Source organism: Rhinolophus ferrumequinum, chromosome 8, assembly GCF_004115265.2.
Source record: "Rhinolophus ferrumequinum isolate MPI-CBG mRhiFer1 chromosome 8, mRhiFer1_v1.p, whole genome shotgun sequence".
NCBI lineage: Eukaryota > Metazoa > Chordata > Mammalia > Chiroptera > Rhinolophidae > Rhinolophus > Rhinolophus ferrumequinum.
The window spans coordinates 57,266,869-57,286,380 of record NC_046291.1 but is presented as its reverse complement, the minus strand read 5'-3'; the positions used below and the strand labels follow the sequence as shown (position 1 = coordinate 57,286,380).

Sequence of the window (19,512 nt, the reverse complement as noted above, 5' to 3'; positions counted from 1 at the left end):
GTCATTTACCAATGGGCATTTCAGTTGTTTCCATGTCTTGGCTATTGTGAATAGTGCTGCAGTAAACATAGGGGAGCATAGATTTTTTCGAATTAGCATTTTGGAATTCTCTGGATACCCAAGTGTGGAACTGCTGGGTCATAAAGTAGTTCCATTTTCAATTTTTTGAGATACCTTCATACTGTTTTCCATAGTGGCTGCACCAATCTGCAATCCCACCAACAGTGCACGAGGTTTCCCTTTTCTCCACTTCTTCGCTAGCACTTGTTGTTTGTTGATTTATTGATGATAGCCATTCTGACTGGAGTCAGGTCAGAATGGCTTGTGGTTTTTATTTGCATTTCCCTAATGATTTCTGAGGTTGAACATTTTCTCATATGTCTGTTTGCCATCTGTCACCTTTAGAAAAATGTCTCTTCATGTCCTCTGCCCATATTTCAATTGGATTGTTTGTTGTTTTGGTGTTGAGTTGAATGAGTTTTTTATAAATTTTGGATATTAACCCCTTATCAGATATATCATTGACAAATATCTTCTCCCATTCAGTAGGATCCCTTCTTGTTTTATTGATGGTTCCTTAGCTGTGAATAAAACTTTTTAGTTTGATGTAATCCCACGTTTATTTTTTCTCTTACTTCTCTTGCCTGAGGGGATATATCAGTAAAAATATTACTCCTGGCAATGTCTGTAAACTTTCTTCCTATATTTTCTTCTAGGAGTTTTATGGTTTCAGATCTTACATTTAAGTGTTTAATCCATTTTGAATTTATTCTTGTAGATAGTGTAAGGTGGTGGTCCAGCTTTATTTTTTTGCATGTGTCTGTCCAGGTTTCCTAGCTCCATTTATTGAATAGATTATCTTTACCCCAACGTAAATTCTTCCTTCCATTGTCATAGATTAAATGACCATATAGGCATGGATTTATTTCTGGGCTCTCTATTCTGTTCCATTGATGTGTGTGTCTGTTTTTATGTCAGTACCATGCTGTTTTGATTACTATAGCCTTGTAGTATAATTTGATGTCACATATCGTGATACCTCCCACTTTGTTCTTATTTCTCAAGATTGCTGAAGCTATCTGAGGTCTTTTATGGTTCCATGTAAGTTTTAGGATTATATGTTCTATTTCTGTGAAAAATGTCCTTGGTAGTTTGATAGGAATTGAGTTGAATCTGTATATTGTCTTAGGCAGTATGGATATTTTAACTATATTATTTCTTCCTATCAATGAGCATGGTATGTGTTTCTATCTATTTGTATCTTCTTGAACCAACCTTCACTCCAACCCTTCACTTTCAGCCTGTGTGTGTCTTTAGATCTGAGGTGAGTCTCTTGTTTACAGCATGTGCAAGGGTCTTCTTTCCTTATCCACTCAGCCACCCTATGTCTTTTGATTGGAACATTTAATCCATTTACATTTAAAGTGATTATGATAGGTACATAGATATAGCCATTTTGTTATTTTTATTTCTGGTCGTCATTATTTAGATTGTTTTCATCTTTCTTCTGTTTACAGAAGCCCTTTTAACATTTCCTGCATTGATGGCTTGGTGGTGATGAATTCCTTTAGCTTATTCTTTTCTGGGAAGCTCTTTATCTCTTCTTCAATTTTAAATGATAGCCTTGCTGGATAAAGCAATCTAGGTTGTAGGCCTTTGTTTTTCATCACTTTGAGTACCTCCTGCCACTCTCTCCGGGCCTGCAATGTTTCTGTAGAAGTCATTTGATAGTCTTATAGGAGTTCCCTCGTATGTAATCTGCTGTCTTTCTCTTGCTGCTTTTAGGATTCTCTCTTTGTCTTTTAACCTTTGCCATTTTAACTATAATGTGTCTTGGTGTGGGTTTGTTTGGGTTCATCTTGGTTGGAACTCTCTGCATTTCCTGGGCTTGTGTGTCAGTTTCCTTCACCAGGTTAGGGAAGTTTTCTGTCATTATTACTTCATATATGTTCTCGATGCCTTGCTCCCTCTCTTCACCTTCTGGTATTCCTATGATGTGCATGTTGTCGTGCTTGGTGTTATCCCAGAGGTCTCTTAAACCATTTTCATTGTTTTTTTATTCTTTTTTCTTTTTGTTGTTCTGCTTGGGTGATCTCTCCTAACTTGTCTTCTAAATCGCTGATTCGATCCTCTGCCTCATTTAACCTGCTGGTAATTCCTTCAAGTGTGTTCTTTATTTCAGTTATCGTATTCTTTAGTTCTAACTGGTTGTTCTTTATGATTTCTCTATCCTTCTTTATGTCACCACTAAGCTTCTTAAACATTCTTATCATCAGTGTTCTGAACTCTGTCTCTGATAGTTTGGTTACTTCTATTTCATTTGGTTCCAATTCTGGAGGTTTCTTCTGTTCTTTTGTTTGGGACATGTGTCTTTGTTTCCCCATTCTGGCTGACTCTCTGTGTTTGCTTCGATGTATTAGGTAGATCCCTTAGGGTTCTCGGTCTTTGCTGGGTGGTCTTATGTAGTATGTGTCCTTTATATTTGACTTTCACCACTTCCCTATTCTCCTGTGCATTTGCTCTAGACGTGATGCTTGTGTTGTATGTATTCTCCTGTTAAAGTTGAGCTTTAATTGCTTTTGGCTTGTCAGTAGGTGGGACTGACTTCTAAGCTGACTAGTTGTGAGACTTGGCTCTACCCACAGTGGATGATCTGCTGCATGAGGGATGACCGCTCAGATGAGGCTTGGCCCCTATGGGTTCTTGTGCCTGTAGAGAATTCCCTCTTGGTGTGTCACTTGTAAGTCAAACCTGGTAATATTCTGGTTTAGTCTGGAGTTGGTCTCTGGGTGTGTTGAATCTTGTGTCTTTTGGGCTGGGCCCTGGTGTATGGCAATTTCAGAATAAAACAAATCAGCAAGCACAACAGCAACAACATCAAAGAAAAAACCAGATACACTCACAGGTAAAAAAAAAACCGATAACGCACACTCAACACGGGCAAAATTATCAAAAATATAAAAGAAAAAAAAAAAAAAGAAAAAAAACACCAGTCTTGGCTTAAGCCCACCAAATAATCTCCAGGTTGTTCTCTGCTGTACAAAGACTCCTCTGCGTCTTGTGCAGGCAGAGCTGGCCACCTGGAGTCCAGAGTGACCCTGGCACTGCAGTTCTAGATGAGTGGGACTATGGGGTGTGGATGGTAGTTTTTACAAAGTCAGTGCAGTTTCTGCTCTTGCCTGCACACGCTCTGAGAGCACCACAGCCAGCCACTGGGAGGAGGGCATATTTCCTGTGTCTAGGTCTCCTGAGTCTTAGGGCACTTTTTCCTTTAGGGTGGGGGGTGTGAGATTTCTGAGCTGCTGAAAGCCCAGAACTGCCTCTGCCACCTGCTGTTGACCTCTGCATGTGTCTCTGTAGCTGTAATTCTCCTGAGCTATAGCTCAGAAAAGGTGGGGGCTGGGAAGGGAGGTGTCTTCCATCTCCCAGCCCAGTAGTGTCACACTCTTCCCAGCCTCTTCCCTACGTCCCAGCTGTGAAGTGGCTTTTTCTGGGTCCTGAGCACTACAGCTCTTCTAAAATCTGACACTACTCTTCAGTTCAGGGACCAGCTTGAGACTCTGGAAAGGCAGGGATAGGATTGCTGTGGGAGAGTGAGGAGAGGGGCTCAGATATGGAGTTTGCCTTTTGTCTTTTTTGTCTGACCCAGGGCCCAGCTGGAGATCTCAGTTGAGGTTACTGCCTCAAATGCTGGATATGTTGCTCCCTTGGCAGGAGAGACCAGCTGTGGGACGCAGTGAAAGAGCCCACCTCCTGGCTCTTGTGATCTCTGTTCTGTGACTTGAGGCCCCCGCATCCCGTCAGCCGCAGATATGGCCACGTCTCTGCACCACTCCCTCCTCTTTTCCCCTGCTCGCCCTGTTTACCCACCTTCAAGTAATCCTCATAGGAGTCTCTATGAATTCTGTGTGATGAGCAGAAAGTCCTTTGATAGGTTATAGATGTTCAATTTGTGGTAAGTCTGGAGGAGAACTCAAGAAGACCACCCCGCTGCCACCATTCCTATGATGTCCATAAAATACTTTTAATAAAAAGTCACTGGGCAAACAATACAATAAAAAATGTAATCTTTATTAGTTTTGCACATTTTTAATGTTGGTTAGCATCATTTAGGGTAATAGTAGCATTTTCCAACATGCAGTTCACAAATACAATTTATCTAAGTAGTTTTAAGAAAAAGAGGAGCCTATGGTTTGCTTCTGTAAGAAACACAAAATGTGCTGACGTAATTGACTATATAAGTTCACTACTCTCTTCTTGTGGAAAAAAAAGTGAAACCCACATCATATATAGAGCAATCTAGAGCAGCATAACTCCAAATAAATGAAAATATAAGGAGAAGTTAAAAAAAAGGACAAACATGAAAACTAAACACTGTCTTCAACCAGTTAATGCAGACACTATTAAAAATGTAAAAAAAAAAATTATACCCTTTCCAATTGTAAAGCATAACTTGGATTTGAGTGGTGAACATATTTTATCCCTTAAAATTATGAAATAATCTAAAATTAGCAGAGGTAATAAAAAAGCAGAAATCTACAACTACCCAGTCTTGTTTTCATTTCTTATTTAGCAAATTTTTTCCATGAAAATGTACTATGGACAGAAAGTAAGAAAAGTGATTGTGATATCAACCTGAAGATAATTTCCTCTTCATATTTATGTACATAATGCTGAAAAATAAAATAAAGTGACTTTTTTTTTTTACAGTATTTATATTTACTTATAAAATACTAAACACATTTTTAACAGGTTAAGCAGTTTTTGTTTTTGTTTTTTTAACATGTCTGTACAGTCTGGCTATACACCATATATTATCCACTTAAAATTTAAAAATAACCAAAAAGCTATTAAAGTGCTGCAAACTATTGCTTAATGGCTTAAAGAAATGAAGCCTGTTGAACAATTTCCTTGACTTTACCACTGACATATGGTTTCTCATAAATGAGATTCTGAGCAGTGGGAGAAACCAGATACAGCAGCTTGGTAATATAAACATGCATTGATAGCATCCAAACTATCTATAATGGTACAGAATACATTATATTACCTGTGTAAAGCTTGCACTCTACATTTCTTGTGGTACATATTTGATGCAATAAATACTGTGCTTAGGTCATTATTTGTTTGCTCAAACGTGCACCACAGGGTAAAATGACTATTTACATAATAAATAGCATTTCATTAACATATACAGTGTTGACCTTGCTGAGCTGAAGATGGCTAAACAAAGGGCAGGATTAAGCAGAAATTTATAAAGGGTTCTTTTGGTCAAATCGGTCTTCAAGGGGGAAGCAGTGCCCATTATTCAGTTTTTTAATACAATAAACAGAAACATAACATTTATGACCAGACATTTGAACGAAGTTTGCACCTGCTAAGATTTAATGGCGTACCTCCCAAAAAATGATCTACATGGTCTAGGGACTAGATTTGACAAAACAAGATGAGCAAAGCACCTCCAATTATCACCTAATTATCGCTTTCAGAAATATGGATGGAATTTAAGAACTTATTGTTTTCCTTGTGACTTTTTTCATGCATGATCTCTAAGTGCAGCATGCCCTCATGCAAACCACTTTGTGCAGATGGGAGGGCCACGTGATTGCCATTACCCCCATGGCATACCTGTTAAAGAGGTCCTTTAGTCTATTTCCAAGCAGAAACCCTGTTTACAAAAATAGTCACATATAATAAACAACATATGGATTTAAAAAAAAAAAAAGATGAACCCACTAACAGATTTTGTAAAAATGTGACAAATGTGGCAGTTGAAATGCAAAGACTGGATACAATTACTATACTAAAGTGTTTCATGTTAAACAACCCCCAATTATAGGTTTACACCCCTTTGAACTGGTCCCTACATTCTGAGTAGCCATTGCGTCTCTTGTCTTCAGCAGTGTCAGCTGGTAGTGAAAACAGTAACCTCCTGTCAAGGTCATCTCCCCTTTACACAGTCACAGTTTTCTGACAAGGGGTCACTGTCTTATTGTAGGCACTGACCTTAAGTAGATTTGTGTAAAAACAGTCAGTTTGGCATTGACTTCCTAAAGGTGTCCTGTTGACAAAAATACATCACCTTCACAGGCTGTAAACAATTAGTCACCCAGTTATTTTTATTTGTTTTCATTTATTTCCCTTTGCCTTTTTCATCTTTACCTTCTTGCTCGTGTTTTTCCACAATTGGCTTTGTTACCCGATCATATGACGGTGGACAAGCTGCTGTAGACATGGTCAGATCAGTTTTTTCTGTAATAGAGTTTTCATTTATTCTGTCAATTATCATGTCTTCTTTTACAAGAAGATTAGCCCCACCTTTGATTTTATTTTTATTATATGTAAATGAAGCTTGTTTCAAAGTTCGTTTTAAGAGGTGGCGCCTATAAGCACGCTGAATAATAACAGCGGACACCTCCTCTTGTTTTCGTTTTAAAGTCGTAGTAATTGGCTGATAGGAGACCTTTGATGGATTGGAAGCCATGAATCGCTCTTCCATCTGTATTCGGAGAGCATCCATCTCTCCACTCTCCCCCAGAACTCTCTTGGTAAAAGCAAATAGGATGTCAAGACAGTGGATCCGGTCACCACTGACCATGGGCAAATCCATGGCAATGAGCTGGAGTTTGTTAGGTTGTGGCAAATTGAGAGGGGGTTCAAGAGCAGCTGCAAACTGAGATAGTTTTTCAAATTCCATGAACTGGGTGGCATCGGGATCAAACTTCTCCCAAACCTCGTAGAACATCTCAAAGTCATCCTCACTCAGGGGCTCTGCACTTTCTTCAGTAGCAACACTGAAGTTCTCCAGGATGACAGCGATGTACATGTTCACCACAACCAGAAATGATATGATGATGTAACTGACAAAGAAGAAAATCCCGACAGATGGGTTCCCACAGTCTCCTTTAACTGAGCTTCCAGGGTGATCTTTCTCAGGGTCGCAGTCAGGAGGTCCACTGTTGAGAATAGGTGCCAACAAACCATCCCAGCCAGCAGAGGTGGTAATCTGGAACAGGCAGATCATGCTGTTGCCAAAGGTTTCAAAGTTGAACATATCATCAATTCCGACTTCCCTCTTAACGTAGGCGAAGTTGGACATTCCAAAGATGGCGTAGATGAACATGACCAGGAAGAGCAGGAGGCCGATGTTAAACAACGCAGGAAGGGACATCATCAGCGCAAAGAGCAGCGTGCGGATCCCCTTGGCCCCTTTGATCAGACGTAGGATTCGGCCAATCCTGGCCAGACGGATCACTCGGAACAAGGTAGGGGACACAAAATATTTTTCTATCAGCTCAGCCAGAAACATGCCTGTGGATAAAAAAATGAGAATGCAAAACAGTGAAGAACTTATCAATTAAAATAATAGCTAAATTTCTGTCAAGGAAGTTACATAATCTTAAATTTAACACACATATGCTATATTTATTTATGTTAAATATTAAATTAACTTAATATTTGCTATGGACTGAATTTTGTACTCCCCAAATCCATATGTTAAAGTCCTAACCCACCAATGTGATAGTATATGGATAGAACCTTTTGGAGATAATTAGATTTAGATGAGGTCATATGGGTGGGGCTGTCATGGTGGGATTAGTTTCCTTATAAGAAGAGACACTAGAGAGCTTACTGTCTCTCTCTACCTCCCATCCCTTCCCAAGCCATGTGAGGACAGAGTGAGAAGGTGACCTTTTACAAGCCAGGAAGAGAGAAACCCACTATGCTTTATCTTGGACTTGTAGCTTCCAGAATTTTTAAAAAATAAATTTCTGTTGTTTAAGCTACCTATTCTATGGCAATTTGTTATGGAAGTCTGAACTAAGACAATATTCAGTTCAATAAGGATTTTACAGTACCTTTTTGCCATTGAGTGTTTATAGACTATTTTTAGTTTACTTAAATTTTTTTTCTGAAATTGCCAAATCACATATCCTATTTTCAGTCCTTATCCATATCCATTTAAAAGTATCTGTAGTTTTTGATGCTATTTTCATCTCTCCATAAACTTGATGCTTTCTTATGTTTCCTCTATAATATTCTTATATATTTATATATGCTCTGGTGCATCCCTAAAAGGATCCAATGTTGGTGCGTTTTTTGGTCTCCTGTGTCTCACTTTGGTCTCTTAGCCTTCTACTTTTAAGTTTCTTTCTGCATTTGTCTTTTAAATTATGAAATAAGAATTGTACTGAAAAGGAATTAAAGAAATAAAGTGACTTTGAGTTACACTGTCTAATTCTGTAATGGGTAAATAGTTGGCTTACATAAGTGTGTGTGTGTGTGTGTGTGTGTGTGTGAGAGAGAGAGAGAGAGGAGAGAATATAACTTTAGTATCCTATCCATAAATGACAACTGATTACACTACGGGTTAGTATGTGAATCAAAGGCCACATACAACATATGAGTTGGATATATGACCAACTTCTTCAGAGGGGGGAATGACATGAAAAATCAGGCCAAACGAGATTTCCAAGATGGAGGAATAGATAAATGCTGTGCTTGCCTCCTCATGACCACATTAAAATTATAGCTAAACTACAGAACAACCATCATTGAGAATCACCCAAAATCTAGCTGAACCAAAGCCCTACAACTAACGACATACGGAAGAAGCCACCTAGAGCCTGGTAGTAGGGACAGAGATGTGGAATGGGCCGGTCCCACACCTGTGTGTGACCATTAAAAATTGGGAGGGATATCTTGGCTGCAGAGGTCCCTTTTGGAACAAAGGGTTCCAGACCCACACCAGGCTCTCCAACCCAGAGTTCCAGTGCTGAGAAGTCCCCATAACTTCTGGCTGTGAAAACCAGTAGAGATTGTCACTGAGTGAGCCTGAGATGTTGGAGTCCTAGGTGCTCCTCTTAAAGAAACCATGCATAAACTTACTCACTGATGGACTCACTCACTCTGAGCTCCAAAGCTGGGGCAGCAGGCATTGTCAGGCACCAGGGACATACAGGGAGGAACTAAGTTGTTTGGCTTCAGGATGAGAGCTGGAGGTGGAGCTTTCTCCCAGATGGAGGAGCTGGTGGAAGCCATTGTTTCTTTGTTGAGCCCTACCCTCACCCAGAGTGCAGACATAGGTGAACACCATATCTGAGTCTCCATCAACCTGGATAACACCGTTCACCCTGATCTGGTGATTCCCTGAGACCTTGGCCCACCCAAGCTACTTCTAGTGGCTTTTCCATGCAGCATGTCTTGGACTATGCTTCAGACTTTCCTAAAAATATCTTAAAGATTCAGCTAACCCCAGACAAGCAGATCTGGTCTTGGCCTGTGCCGTACCTCTTATAAAGCAGCCTGAAATTGTACTAGTGGCAGCCAGCCTCGGTTCACATTTTAGCTTCTTCTTGGCACCTCCAAGCCCAGCACAAGTGGCAACCATCTTCAGATCACTTTATAGCTCATACGAAGTATCCCCAGGCAGGGCACAGACTGTGGCTGAACTTGGCCTGCACCAGAGGCCCTCCCAAGTGGTCCTGTAATCAACACACATGGTAGCTAGCTTCAGACCACACAAGAGCACCAGCTAACTACCTCCAAAACTGACACACCCAAAGCATATAGAGTGTAGACATCAGAGCCCTGCTAAAGTGAATCCTGCTCCACAGGGTCAGCCCCTGCACAACAGCTCCTCCACTGTCGTCACAGCTACTCCTCACAACCAATCAGCTTGAGGGTCAATCCCTCCCACTGATGTGTCAACTGCAATCAAGTCTCAACTACAACAGGAAGGCACACACAACCAATTCAAGGGACACACCTGGAGCACCTGGCTCAGGTGACCAGGGAGACTGTGCCACTGGGCCTTACAAGACATCTACTACATAAGGTTGCTCTACTAAGACTGGGAGAAATAGTAACTTAACCTATACATAGAAGCAAACACAGAGAGGCAGCCAAAATGGGGAGACAAAGAAATGTCCCAAATGAAAGAACAGAAACAAATCCCTAGAAAAAGAACTAAAAAATATGAAGACAAGCAATCTACCAGACGAAGAGTTCAAAACACTGATTATAAGGATGCTCAATGATCTCAGTGAGAACTTTAACAAAGACATAAGAAACATAAAAATGGATATAGAAACATAAAAAAGAACCAGGAGAAATAAAGAATACAGTAACTGAAATGAAGTATACATTAGAGGGAATCTATAGTAGATTACATGAAACAAAGGCTCAAACCAGCAATTTAGAAAATGAGGCAGAAGAAAACACCCAATCAGAGCAGGAAAAAGATAATACAAAAAAATGAGGATAGTTTAAGGGGCCTCTGGGACAACATGAAGTGCACCAACATTTGCATCATAGGGGTACCAGAAGGAGACGAGAGAGGGCAAGGAATTGACAACCTATTTGAAGAAATAATGATGAAAACTTCCCTGGTGAAGGAAATAAACATATAAGTCCAGCAAGCACACAGAGACTAAACAAGAAGAAACCAAAGAGGCCCACACCAAGAAACACCAAAATTAAAATACCAAGGTTAAAGACAAAGAGAGAATCTTAAAAGCAGCAAGAGAAAAGCAGTGTTACCTGTAAGGGAGCTCCCATAAGACTGTCATATGATTTCTCAATAGAAACCTTTCAGGCCATAAGGGATTGATAAAAAATATTCAAAGTGATGAAAAGCAAGGACCTACAATCAATATTACTCTACTCAGCAATGCTATCATTTAGAATTGAAGGACAGATAAAGAGCTTCCCAGACAAGAGAAAACCAAAGGAGTTCATCACCACCAAACCAGTATTACAAGAAATCTTAGAGGGTCTTCTTTAAGATGAGACAAAAAGGATAAAAAACGTGAAGAATAAAATGGCAATAACTACACATCTATCAACAATTACTTTAAATGTAAATGAATTAAATGCTCCAATCAAAAGACACAGGGTGGCTGAATGGATAAAAAAATGAGACCCTTACATATGCTGCCTACAGGAGACTCACTTCAGATCGAAAGACACACATAGACTAAAAGTAAATGGATGGGAAAAAGATATTTCATGAAAATGAGAAAAAAAAAAAGAACATTTGTGGTACTAATACTTATATCAGACAAAATAGACTTTATAATAAAGACTATAACAAGAGACAAAGAAAGACCCAGCAATCCCACTTCTGGGTAGTTATCCTAAGTAACCCAAAACACTACTTTGAAGGGACATGTGCATCCAAATGTTCATTGTTGCATTGTTTACAATGGCCAAGGTGTGGAAGCAGCCTAGGTGTCTGTCAATGGATGGATGGCTAAAGAGGAGGTGGTACATATATACAATGGAATATTGCATGGCCATAGGAAGGAATGGGTTCTTGTCATCTGTGGCAGTATACATGGACTTAGAGGATGTAAGTCCTGAGTGGAATATGTCAGACAAAGACAGATGCAATGTGGTTTCACTTATATGTGGAATCTAAAGAACAAAACAAAGAAACAAACAAAATAGAAACACACTCATAGATACAGAGAACATTTTGATTGTTGCCATATGGGAGTGTGGTTGAGGAGGTAGGTGAAAAAGGGGAAGGGATTAAGAAGTACGAATGGGTTGTTACACAGTAGTCATGGGGATGTAGGGTATAGCATAATGAATATAGTTAATAATATTGTAATAACTATGTATGATGTCAGATGGGTACTAGTCAAGGGATTCACTTCTTAAATTATGTAAATGTCTAATCACTGTGCTGTACACCTGAAATTAATATAAAATAATATTGAATGTCAACTGTAATTGAAAAATTAAAAAGAAGGGGGAAGGTGAAGGGCAATAAGTGGTCCAAATTTCCAGGTATAAAACAAATAAGTCTTGGGGATATAACGTGTCATGGGATGCAATGTACAGCATAGTCAATAATATTGTGATAGCATGATACAATGTCAGATAGCTGCTGGATTTATCATTGTGATCACTTCTTTAGGTATATAAATGTTGAATATGGTGTACATCTGAAACTATATAATATTATGACATACAGTGTGACATATATAACAGTATGACTTATATAACTATATGACTGTATGTCAGCTAATTTTAATAAAAGTCTTTTTTTTTTTTTTAAAGAAACTCTTCCCAACAGAGTGCCCCATATGAGATGGTGAAATATTGACCCAATCATATTATCTGGTTTAGGAAAGAATGAATACTTCAGGTCCACGGACAGTCTTTTTTACTTCACTGGAGTTAGAGTCATATCTTTAATGAGATGAGCTATTGCTCATGTGCTTGTTGTACGTTTTAGGCTTTGAAGTACATGGCTGATGAAACAATATCCCATGCCACCTCACTTGCCTTGTGCATTATTACTGTAAACTGATTTCAAGGTGATCTAGAAAATTTCTACCCCATACCCTTAAAAGACCTACCATCTGTATTTGCTAACATTGTTCTTTATTCTCATCACACTCCATATTTTTCTTTATCTTGCTATCGACTTTCACTCCTATTTACATGCTGATGACTTTATGTCCATTTCTCTAGTGCAATGTATTTCCTAAATACCAGACTAAATTTCTAGTCCTCTTCTCAGCAAAGACAACTAAATATTGTATAGGCTATTCCATCTCAACCTGTCAAAAACATTTTTGTCTTAGTTAATAGCACATTTCTAATTCAAATGAATGAAACTTTACTGTATTGAAATAATAATACACCTAATGTCTAAAATGGATGGAATAGGATACAATGCTGTATATATAGCAGAAGCCTCATTTTATAAGAAAAACAAGCACACCTGGATAAAATGCATTAAAATTTTCACAGTGGTTATCTCTGAGTGATGGGATGATCTCTAAACTTTATTGTTCCAACATTTACTTTTATTGAGCTGAACTTAAGAGACTTAAAATACTTCTTACCTACAATGGAGAGAATGACAACCACAAAATCAAAAATATTCCAGCCTATGGTAAAGTAATAATGACGGAGGGAGATGAGCTTCAGTACACACTCTCCAGTGAACAGCACAATGAACACCAGGTTTATACGTGATAAAATGCTAGTTACATAATCACTCTGATCATCTGTTTCTACCATCATCGTGACCATGTTGAGACAGATGAGAATCATGATGCTTATGTCAAAAACTTGTCTGGTTACAAAGTCAAAGACCATTCCTTGAAACTTATTCTGTAGAGAAAGAGAAATGCTTTTAGCAACAGAGAAGAGTTTTCCTGTACACAGTAAACTTCTATATAAGTACTTTCTGCATTAATTGACTTTCTAGTATTGTACATAGTAACCACTCACCCTGAATTTTGTAAAAGATGATTTATAGCACATTAATTTTTTGAATTTAGTTTTCTAAATTGCTATTTACTACTTATGTTTGTTTATTCCACAGAAGAAGAATCCCTTGCCAAAGGAGGTTTCTGATAAGAAACATTGCACACTAATACGCTTCTCTCAGAGACACAAAATGCATATTAACATTATGAGATTATGAGTTAAGATTATGGGAAGTTAAGAAGCCTGCTTCATTTTGTTTTACCAGAATATCCCACAATCAGGTGGACCATGCCGCTATTTCAAAATGCAGTATCTATTAGCTTCCATTGTCTTATTTTCATAGAACTGTTAAAGGGAACTTGGGATTTCCAGCACACACCTATAACATTAGTATTTAACGCTCATGAGTGGCAGTATTGACATACTTTTGTCAAACAGTCTTTGCTGACATTGTCAGACACAGAATATTGATTGAGCCTACACAGGGGTAATCAGACCAGAATGACATTACGTATGATTTGATGTCAAAAATTCATATCCCTTGTCACTGACCCATGGTTCTGCTCCCCAGTTCTGCCACTGTCAGTCACTGCAGGCCATGGCCTGTCTCACTTCCCTAGGCCAATGGGGAACTCTGAGGATATCTTCTATCTCACATTTTCCTACATATAGCTGACTCATTTCTACTTCCACTATTAAGGCTTAATAAAGGAAAATATGTTTTACTTATCATTCTCAAGAACGTAACTGTTGGCTAGCATAATATAAATGTTCACTAGAATTTTGTTCCCCAATGCATCCCAGGAATTATTTTAACTTCACATAGCATCAACATAAAAATAAGTACAGTGTGGGATGAGGCTTCTCCATTTCACAGTAGTTGTTTGGTTGGTTCATCATGGAAACATGAGAGTATTATTTGTCATCATGAATTATATTTACTGACTCTGACTTCTGTAGGCATTAGTAATTTCTAACCTTTACAGTCATATACATGAATAGTAGATACTAGAATTCTTTCCTCCTCCAAATACTCAGTACCTTCAGTGAAAAATAAAATGGAAGTAAGGTGTTATTTCACTCAAGATTTCATCAACTTGATAATCTAGCAGAAAGCTGCATGTATTTTAACTCCATCCAAGTGTACTCCTCTCCCTGACATTATTTAGTAACTACTTTTGAATTGTATGATCAACTTTTTCTTGTGCATCACATTGCCTATGGGTCCTTAGCCATTTAGTTTGGATTCTAGATGTAGAATTCTCAATCCCTTGAAATCAAGGGTGCATTTTCTGTTCTACTTTTTTCTTGGTCTCTCTCTTTTTATATAATTTTTACCATTACCGTGAAAAGATATGAATTAATGATACTCTAAAAGTGGAAGAAATCTTTGCTGCTGAAAATGTTTGCTGCTATCTCTTCTGTAAGAATACCCACGTAAGTTTTTGTTTTTGTATATTTTTTCCCCATATCATTTGGTATTTCTTACTCCTGGTCGAGGTATAGGCTTTTGCGGCTTTTTCGATCCTAATTTTTTCATTGCATTATAGTATTTCTTCTGTTCTTCTGTCATAAAGATGTCTTGGCCTCCAAAGTATAGAAAAGAAAAATCAAAACTAGTTAAAAGTGTGTCCCTTTGCACAAAATTTTTCAATGCTTAACTTAAAATAGGAAAGGCACAGTTAAGAAAGTAAATGCAAAATTCACCCAGTTAGAATAATTATGCCTGGAATTTTAAATTTGAAAAATTAAAAGTACTTTTTAGGTTACACAATCTTATTTAGTTCTCACAATTATACGTAATTGACTTTATTATTTTCATTATTATTTTACGGAGAAAAAACCCAGAAACTGAGAAGTTAAGTATTTTACTCAAGACTCACTGAGTGGTAAAATCTGGTTCACTGAGACACTAAATACTTGATTCCTTACACTATACATACTGCCTTTTAAAAGTTAAAGACAATTATAGTTTTTATTTACATGTAGCAAAGAGTTAAAGTCTGTATATTGGAAGATAGCCTAGAATACTCATAAAAAGCCTCTTTCACTCTGCCAAGAATTGGTGCAAAAAGATGGGAAAATTGGACAAGTTGGTAAAATAGCAAGGGAATAAGTCAGGTATCACAAATATGGCAGGTACATGATATGGCAGGTATATGATAGTTCTGAGGCTAATAAATGAAACAGAGTATCCTGATATTGACTACAGAGTAATATTACTAACAATAACAAAAGGGGATAGGGACAGGAATGTTCTATAGTGAAAGAGTCTCATACAATGAACGAAAGTACTCAGTACGTAATAAGAAAACACTGAACAAATCAGATAAAGGAGCAGTACACAAAGAAAGAAATACAAATGGCAAAAAAACACTTGAAAACATTGTCAAACCTACCAGTAAAAGACATAAAACTTAAAATTAAATGCAAATTTAACATGTTCAAACCTACCAGTAAAAGACATAAAACTTAAAATTAAATGCAAATTTAATTTATCAAGTATCAATATTAAAAACAGAGGATGCTTGATGCCAGTGAAGCAGCAGTGACTGGGCACATCCATACACTGTTATTGGCAGTATTAGTGGGAATATTATTTTGGGGAAGCAAAGTACTTCACTTTGGGAATTTGTCTTAAGGAAATAATTAACAACTCTCTGTCTTTTTTTTTTTTTTTTTTTTTTTTTGGCACAAGGACTTTTGAAAAGGCAAATTTAAATCATTAAAGATCAGAAACATCCTAAAACATCAATCCATTGGGAAATGGTTAAGTAGATTACGATAATGTATATATGAAGGCTTAAGAAAATGGGAAAATACTTATGCTAAGTCAAAAAGAGAATTTATAATTATAGATAAAATAATTTCAACAAGAAGAATATATTTAGAGAAAGTCTGAATGGAAAAACATAGAATGTGAATAGTGGTTACTCCCAAATAGTATTTTTTTACTTTTCCATATTTTCTATAATGTATATATTTCTATAATGTATAGATATCTATAATGTATATATATATAATGCATACATTTGGAATGATAAAATGGGCTTTACAAATGATAATAAAATAAAGAGCTATTTAATTCAAGACTGGAACTGATAGTTTATAATTAGATATCAGAGTGGATGAAGTGAAAATATATAAAAGGAAACAATGAAGTGAAAAAAAATGTGAAAAGAAACACTAGAGAAGTTTACAACTTACGATTAATTTATTGCAAATATTCTAAGGGTTTTAACTGAAGATTTACTTTCAGGAAGGAGTTGTAGGGACAAAACAAGTTGACTTTGGGAAAGGCTCACATGCCTGGGTTCTTCTTTAGTTCTTTTCTAATTATTTTCTTTTAAAAGATAGAAAATGTGGTCACTGATTAAAAAAGAAAAGGGCAGAGGAGAGGGAGGTTTTGTGAGCCTATGCACAGAAATATGCAACATAATCATTCTTGGCTTTCCGTACTCTGAAAGAGATGGGCAGTGGATAGCAGAGTGGTAGGATGAAAAAAGAGAGTTAATATATACACCCATTTGATGTCTGAATTAAAGCACCATTTGGTAGCAAGAACATTTCAAATAATTTTGTGATCTTAGTGGGAGAGAAAATATTAGAAATACTTATCTTCTTTTTTTGCTGGTTGAAATTATCTATGATGACACCAATAAACAGGTTCAAGGTGAAGAAGGACCCAAAGATGATGAAAATAACAAAGTAAAGATACATGTACAGATTTTCCTCATACTTAGGCTGGAGTTCCACCTACCAAAGGAGAATATTTTGTAAAATATCACAATACATTTTAATGCTGGAAGTCACTGGTGCTTTTTCATGAAAATAGAAAATTCCTAATAATACTTAAGCAGTACTTTCCTTTTTTTCCTCTCAATCAGCTACCTCTAAAAAAAAAAAAATCTCTGAACATAGCCCTTACGGATGTTTCCATGTGAAAAATATTGTTATTAGGACACTTTATAATCTAGTTTTATAACTATAAATATAACTAATATCTTGATATTTGGACAGTGGCGTGTGAAACTTTGTAAATTTGTAAGGTATTGAATTTTAATAATTTAAACATTATTAGTGAAGAATTTTTACTTCAGTCAATGAGTATAGACTATTTAGAAGCAACCATTTGTGCCTGTATGAATTATTCAGCAAACAAGAATTGAATCATTTATATAGATGTTTCTAATCATTCATAAAGATCATTCATATATTTAACATCATAACACTTAATGAATTTTCCAGATTGAGTAGACATAACTGGACACTCCATCTTATAAATCTTCAATTGCTAATTTAATCAATAGATTAAACATATAGTAAATTAGCATTGAACTATCATTTACCACTTAGTAAAGGGGTAATGGAATCATTATAGATAGTTCCCTAATAGATTTATTTCCTTCTAAAGACAAAAGAGTTAAAAACCAACCAAATACAAAAGACAAAATAATAATTAACCAAGGGAAGTAAAACAATGCTGGAGCATATCAGGAAGGTACTCAACATAAAACTAAAGTCACTGATGGGAAGTGCATGTCAAGAAAGATAAAAGTGAGCTGTATCAGGTCAGTTTAAAGATTACAAGGAAAGAGGTTATTTTTTATGATGACAGACTAAACAGATTGGGCTTCAGAATGGAAAGATGAAGGCTGATAGAAAATACTAAGTTTTACAACGTTTTGAGGAGCAGAGTTGGAATGAACATGGATTTCAGTTCTCTTCTTGAAGCCTGAAAAGAGGCTGTTGAAAGAGAAACCATATAAAGTAGGTCTTCACTTTGGTGATATAAACTTAAAGGAAACTGTGGGCTATAGAAGTGATAACAGCATTGGTAAAGGCTTCAGTACATTTACGGATGCTAAGATTAAATAACATAATGAATTTGAAATGGACTGTTATAGAAACCTAAGGCTGCCTGGACAACATCCCTAACTTTTCATACTGTCTAATAGGGAAAAGAACTATACATTTCCAATACTGATGGTAATCATGTATTTTTTCACATTTGCCCTTGCACACCAAAATTATTACTGATTATGTAATTATTATACTAAGAAGGAAACAGAAAATATTTAATAGATGGATATTTGTTATTCATTAAATATATGAATATGTTACGTTAGTTTGACTTTCAAACTAATTTGTCTTGATTTATCTTCGTAAGATCTTTCCAATAAACAGTGGTATAATTGAATACTAATTTGAGTCATATTTTTCCTTTGTTTTTTAAAAATCATTGCAAAATCATTTCATTTAGCTGCTATGCTCTGTTGAATTAATTTTAGCATCTAACCAATATTATAAAAAGATAGGATGTAGGAAATACTTACATTTCTGGAATCAACTGCTGCATACATTATATCCATCCATCCCTTAAATGTGGCCTATTAAAAAGGACATGTGTGCTTTAATTTGGAGGAAAAAATATGAATATATCTGATGCATAATAAATAGTCTTACTTATATATTTTTTAAACAGGAACATTTTCAAGACTTTTCAAAACAAATTTTACGTGGATTTTGGACCGACACACTATCATAGTAACACTTTTCGTTTCTAGAACACATAATAAACAAAATGGTCTTTTGATATATCCCCCTGCTTGATAATCAACTCATAAATACTTCTCAATTTTTCAGAGTTAATGAAATCATTCAATTTAAAATGCTGCCAAAATATAGAATATACTCAAAAAGTTTTACAAATGCCAACACATTTGGCAATGTCTGTAGCAACAAAACAATTATAACTTAGATCCGATGATCATCTGCTGAACTCTGTCTACAAGGTGATCAAAGTGACTGAAAGTTTAAGATGTCTCTTGGTTGTAACATTCTAAGGATCATAAAGTTATACGCAAAGTTGGCATTACAAGTATCCTTTTAAGAATTTTGAAGCATAAAATCCAGAAATCCTATATTCTACCCTTCTCTGTAATTTTTGATGAGAGTGAGTTAATATGGGAAAGAAAAGAGGAAAATAGTACAGCAGACACTTGGCATTCACAGTTTCAAGAAGGATCTTAAGTCTAATACCTTATAGTAATTTGTTATTTGTCATAGGACATGAATTGAGTCCTATGGGCCTTAGAGGGTTCTTCCTTAATTAGGGAGCAAGTTTAGCAAAGCTTTCAATATCTATATCCCAACAGACAGACACACACACACACATTTATAACACTAACACTTGTGAAGTGGTGGATGTCCTGGGAAGAAAGCCAAGTAAGGGTGGGCCTGATGGCAGTGAAGAAAAAGTAATGATTCTTAGCTAGA

The 19,512-nt window shown here is 36.6% G+C and overlaps 1 protein-coding gene across 4 annotated transcripts in view; it reads right to left on the bottom strand.

The window, feature by feature from the left end:
- Positions 1 to 4,052: 4,052 nt before the first annotated feature.
- Positions 4,053 to 19,512, bottom strand: part of LOC117026204 (sodium channel protein type 1 subunit alpha) — a 131,796-nt gene continuing 116,336 nt past the window's right edge. For 3 of the 4 annotated variants that reach the window (XM_033112799.1, XM_033112800.1, XM_033112801.1), the window contains 5 exons: positions 18,570 to 18,623; positions 16,852 to 16,989; positions 14,723 to 14,827; positions 12,864 to 13,134; positions 4,053 to 7,311 (listed from right to left, as the gene is read on the bottom strand). In XM_033112799.1, the coding sequence (XP_032968690.1) occupies positions 6,134 to 7,311; positions 12,864 to 13,134; positions 14,723 to 14,827; positions 16,852 to 16,989; positions 18,570 to 18,623 (1,746 nt within the window). In that variant the 3' untranslated portion in view covers positions 4,053 to 6,133. The remainder of the gene's footprint in view (positions 7,312 to 12,863; positions 13,135 to 14,722; positions 14,828 to 16,851; positions 16,990 to 18,569; positions 18,624 to 19,512) is intronic. The other variant, XM_033112802.1, reaches the window with a different exon arrangement.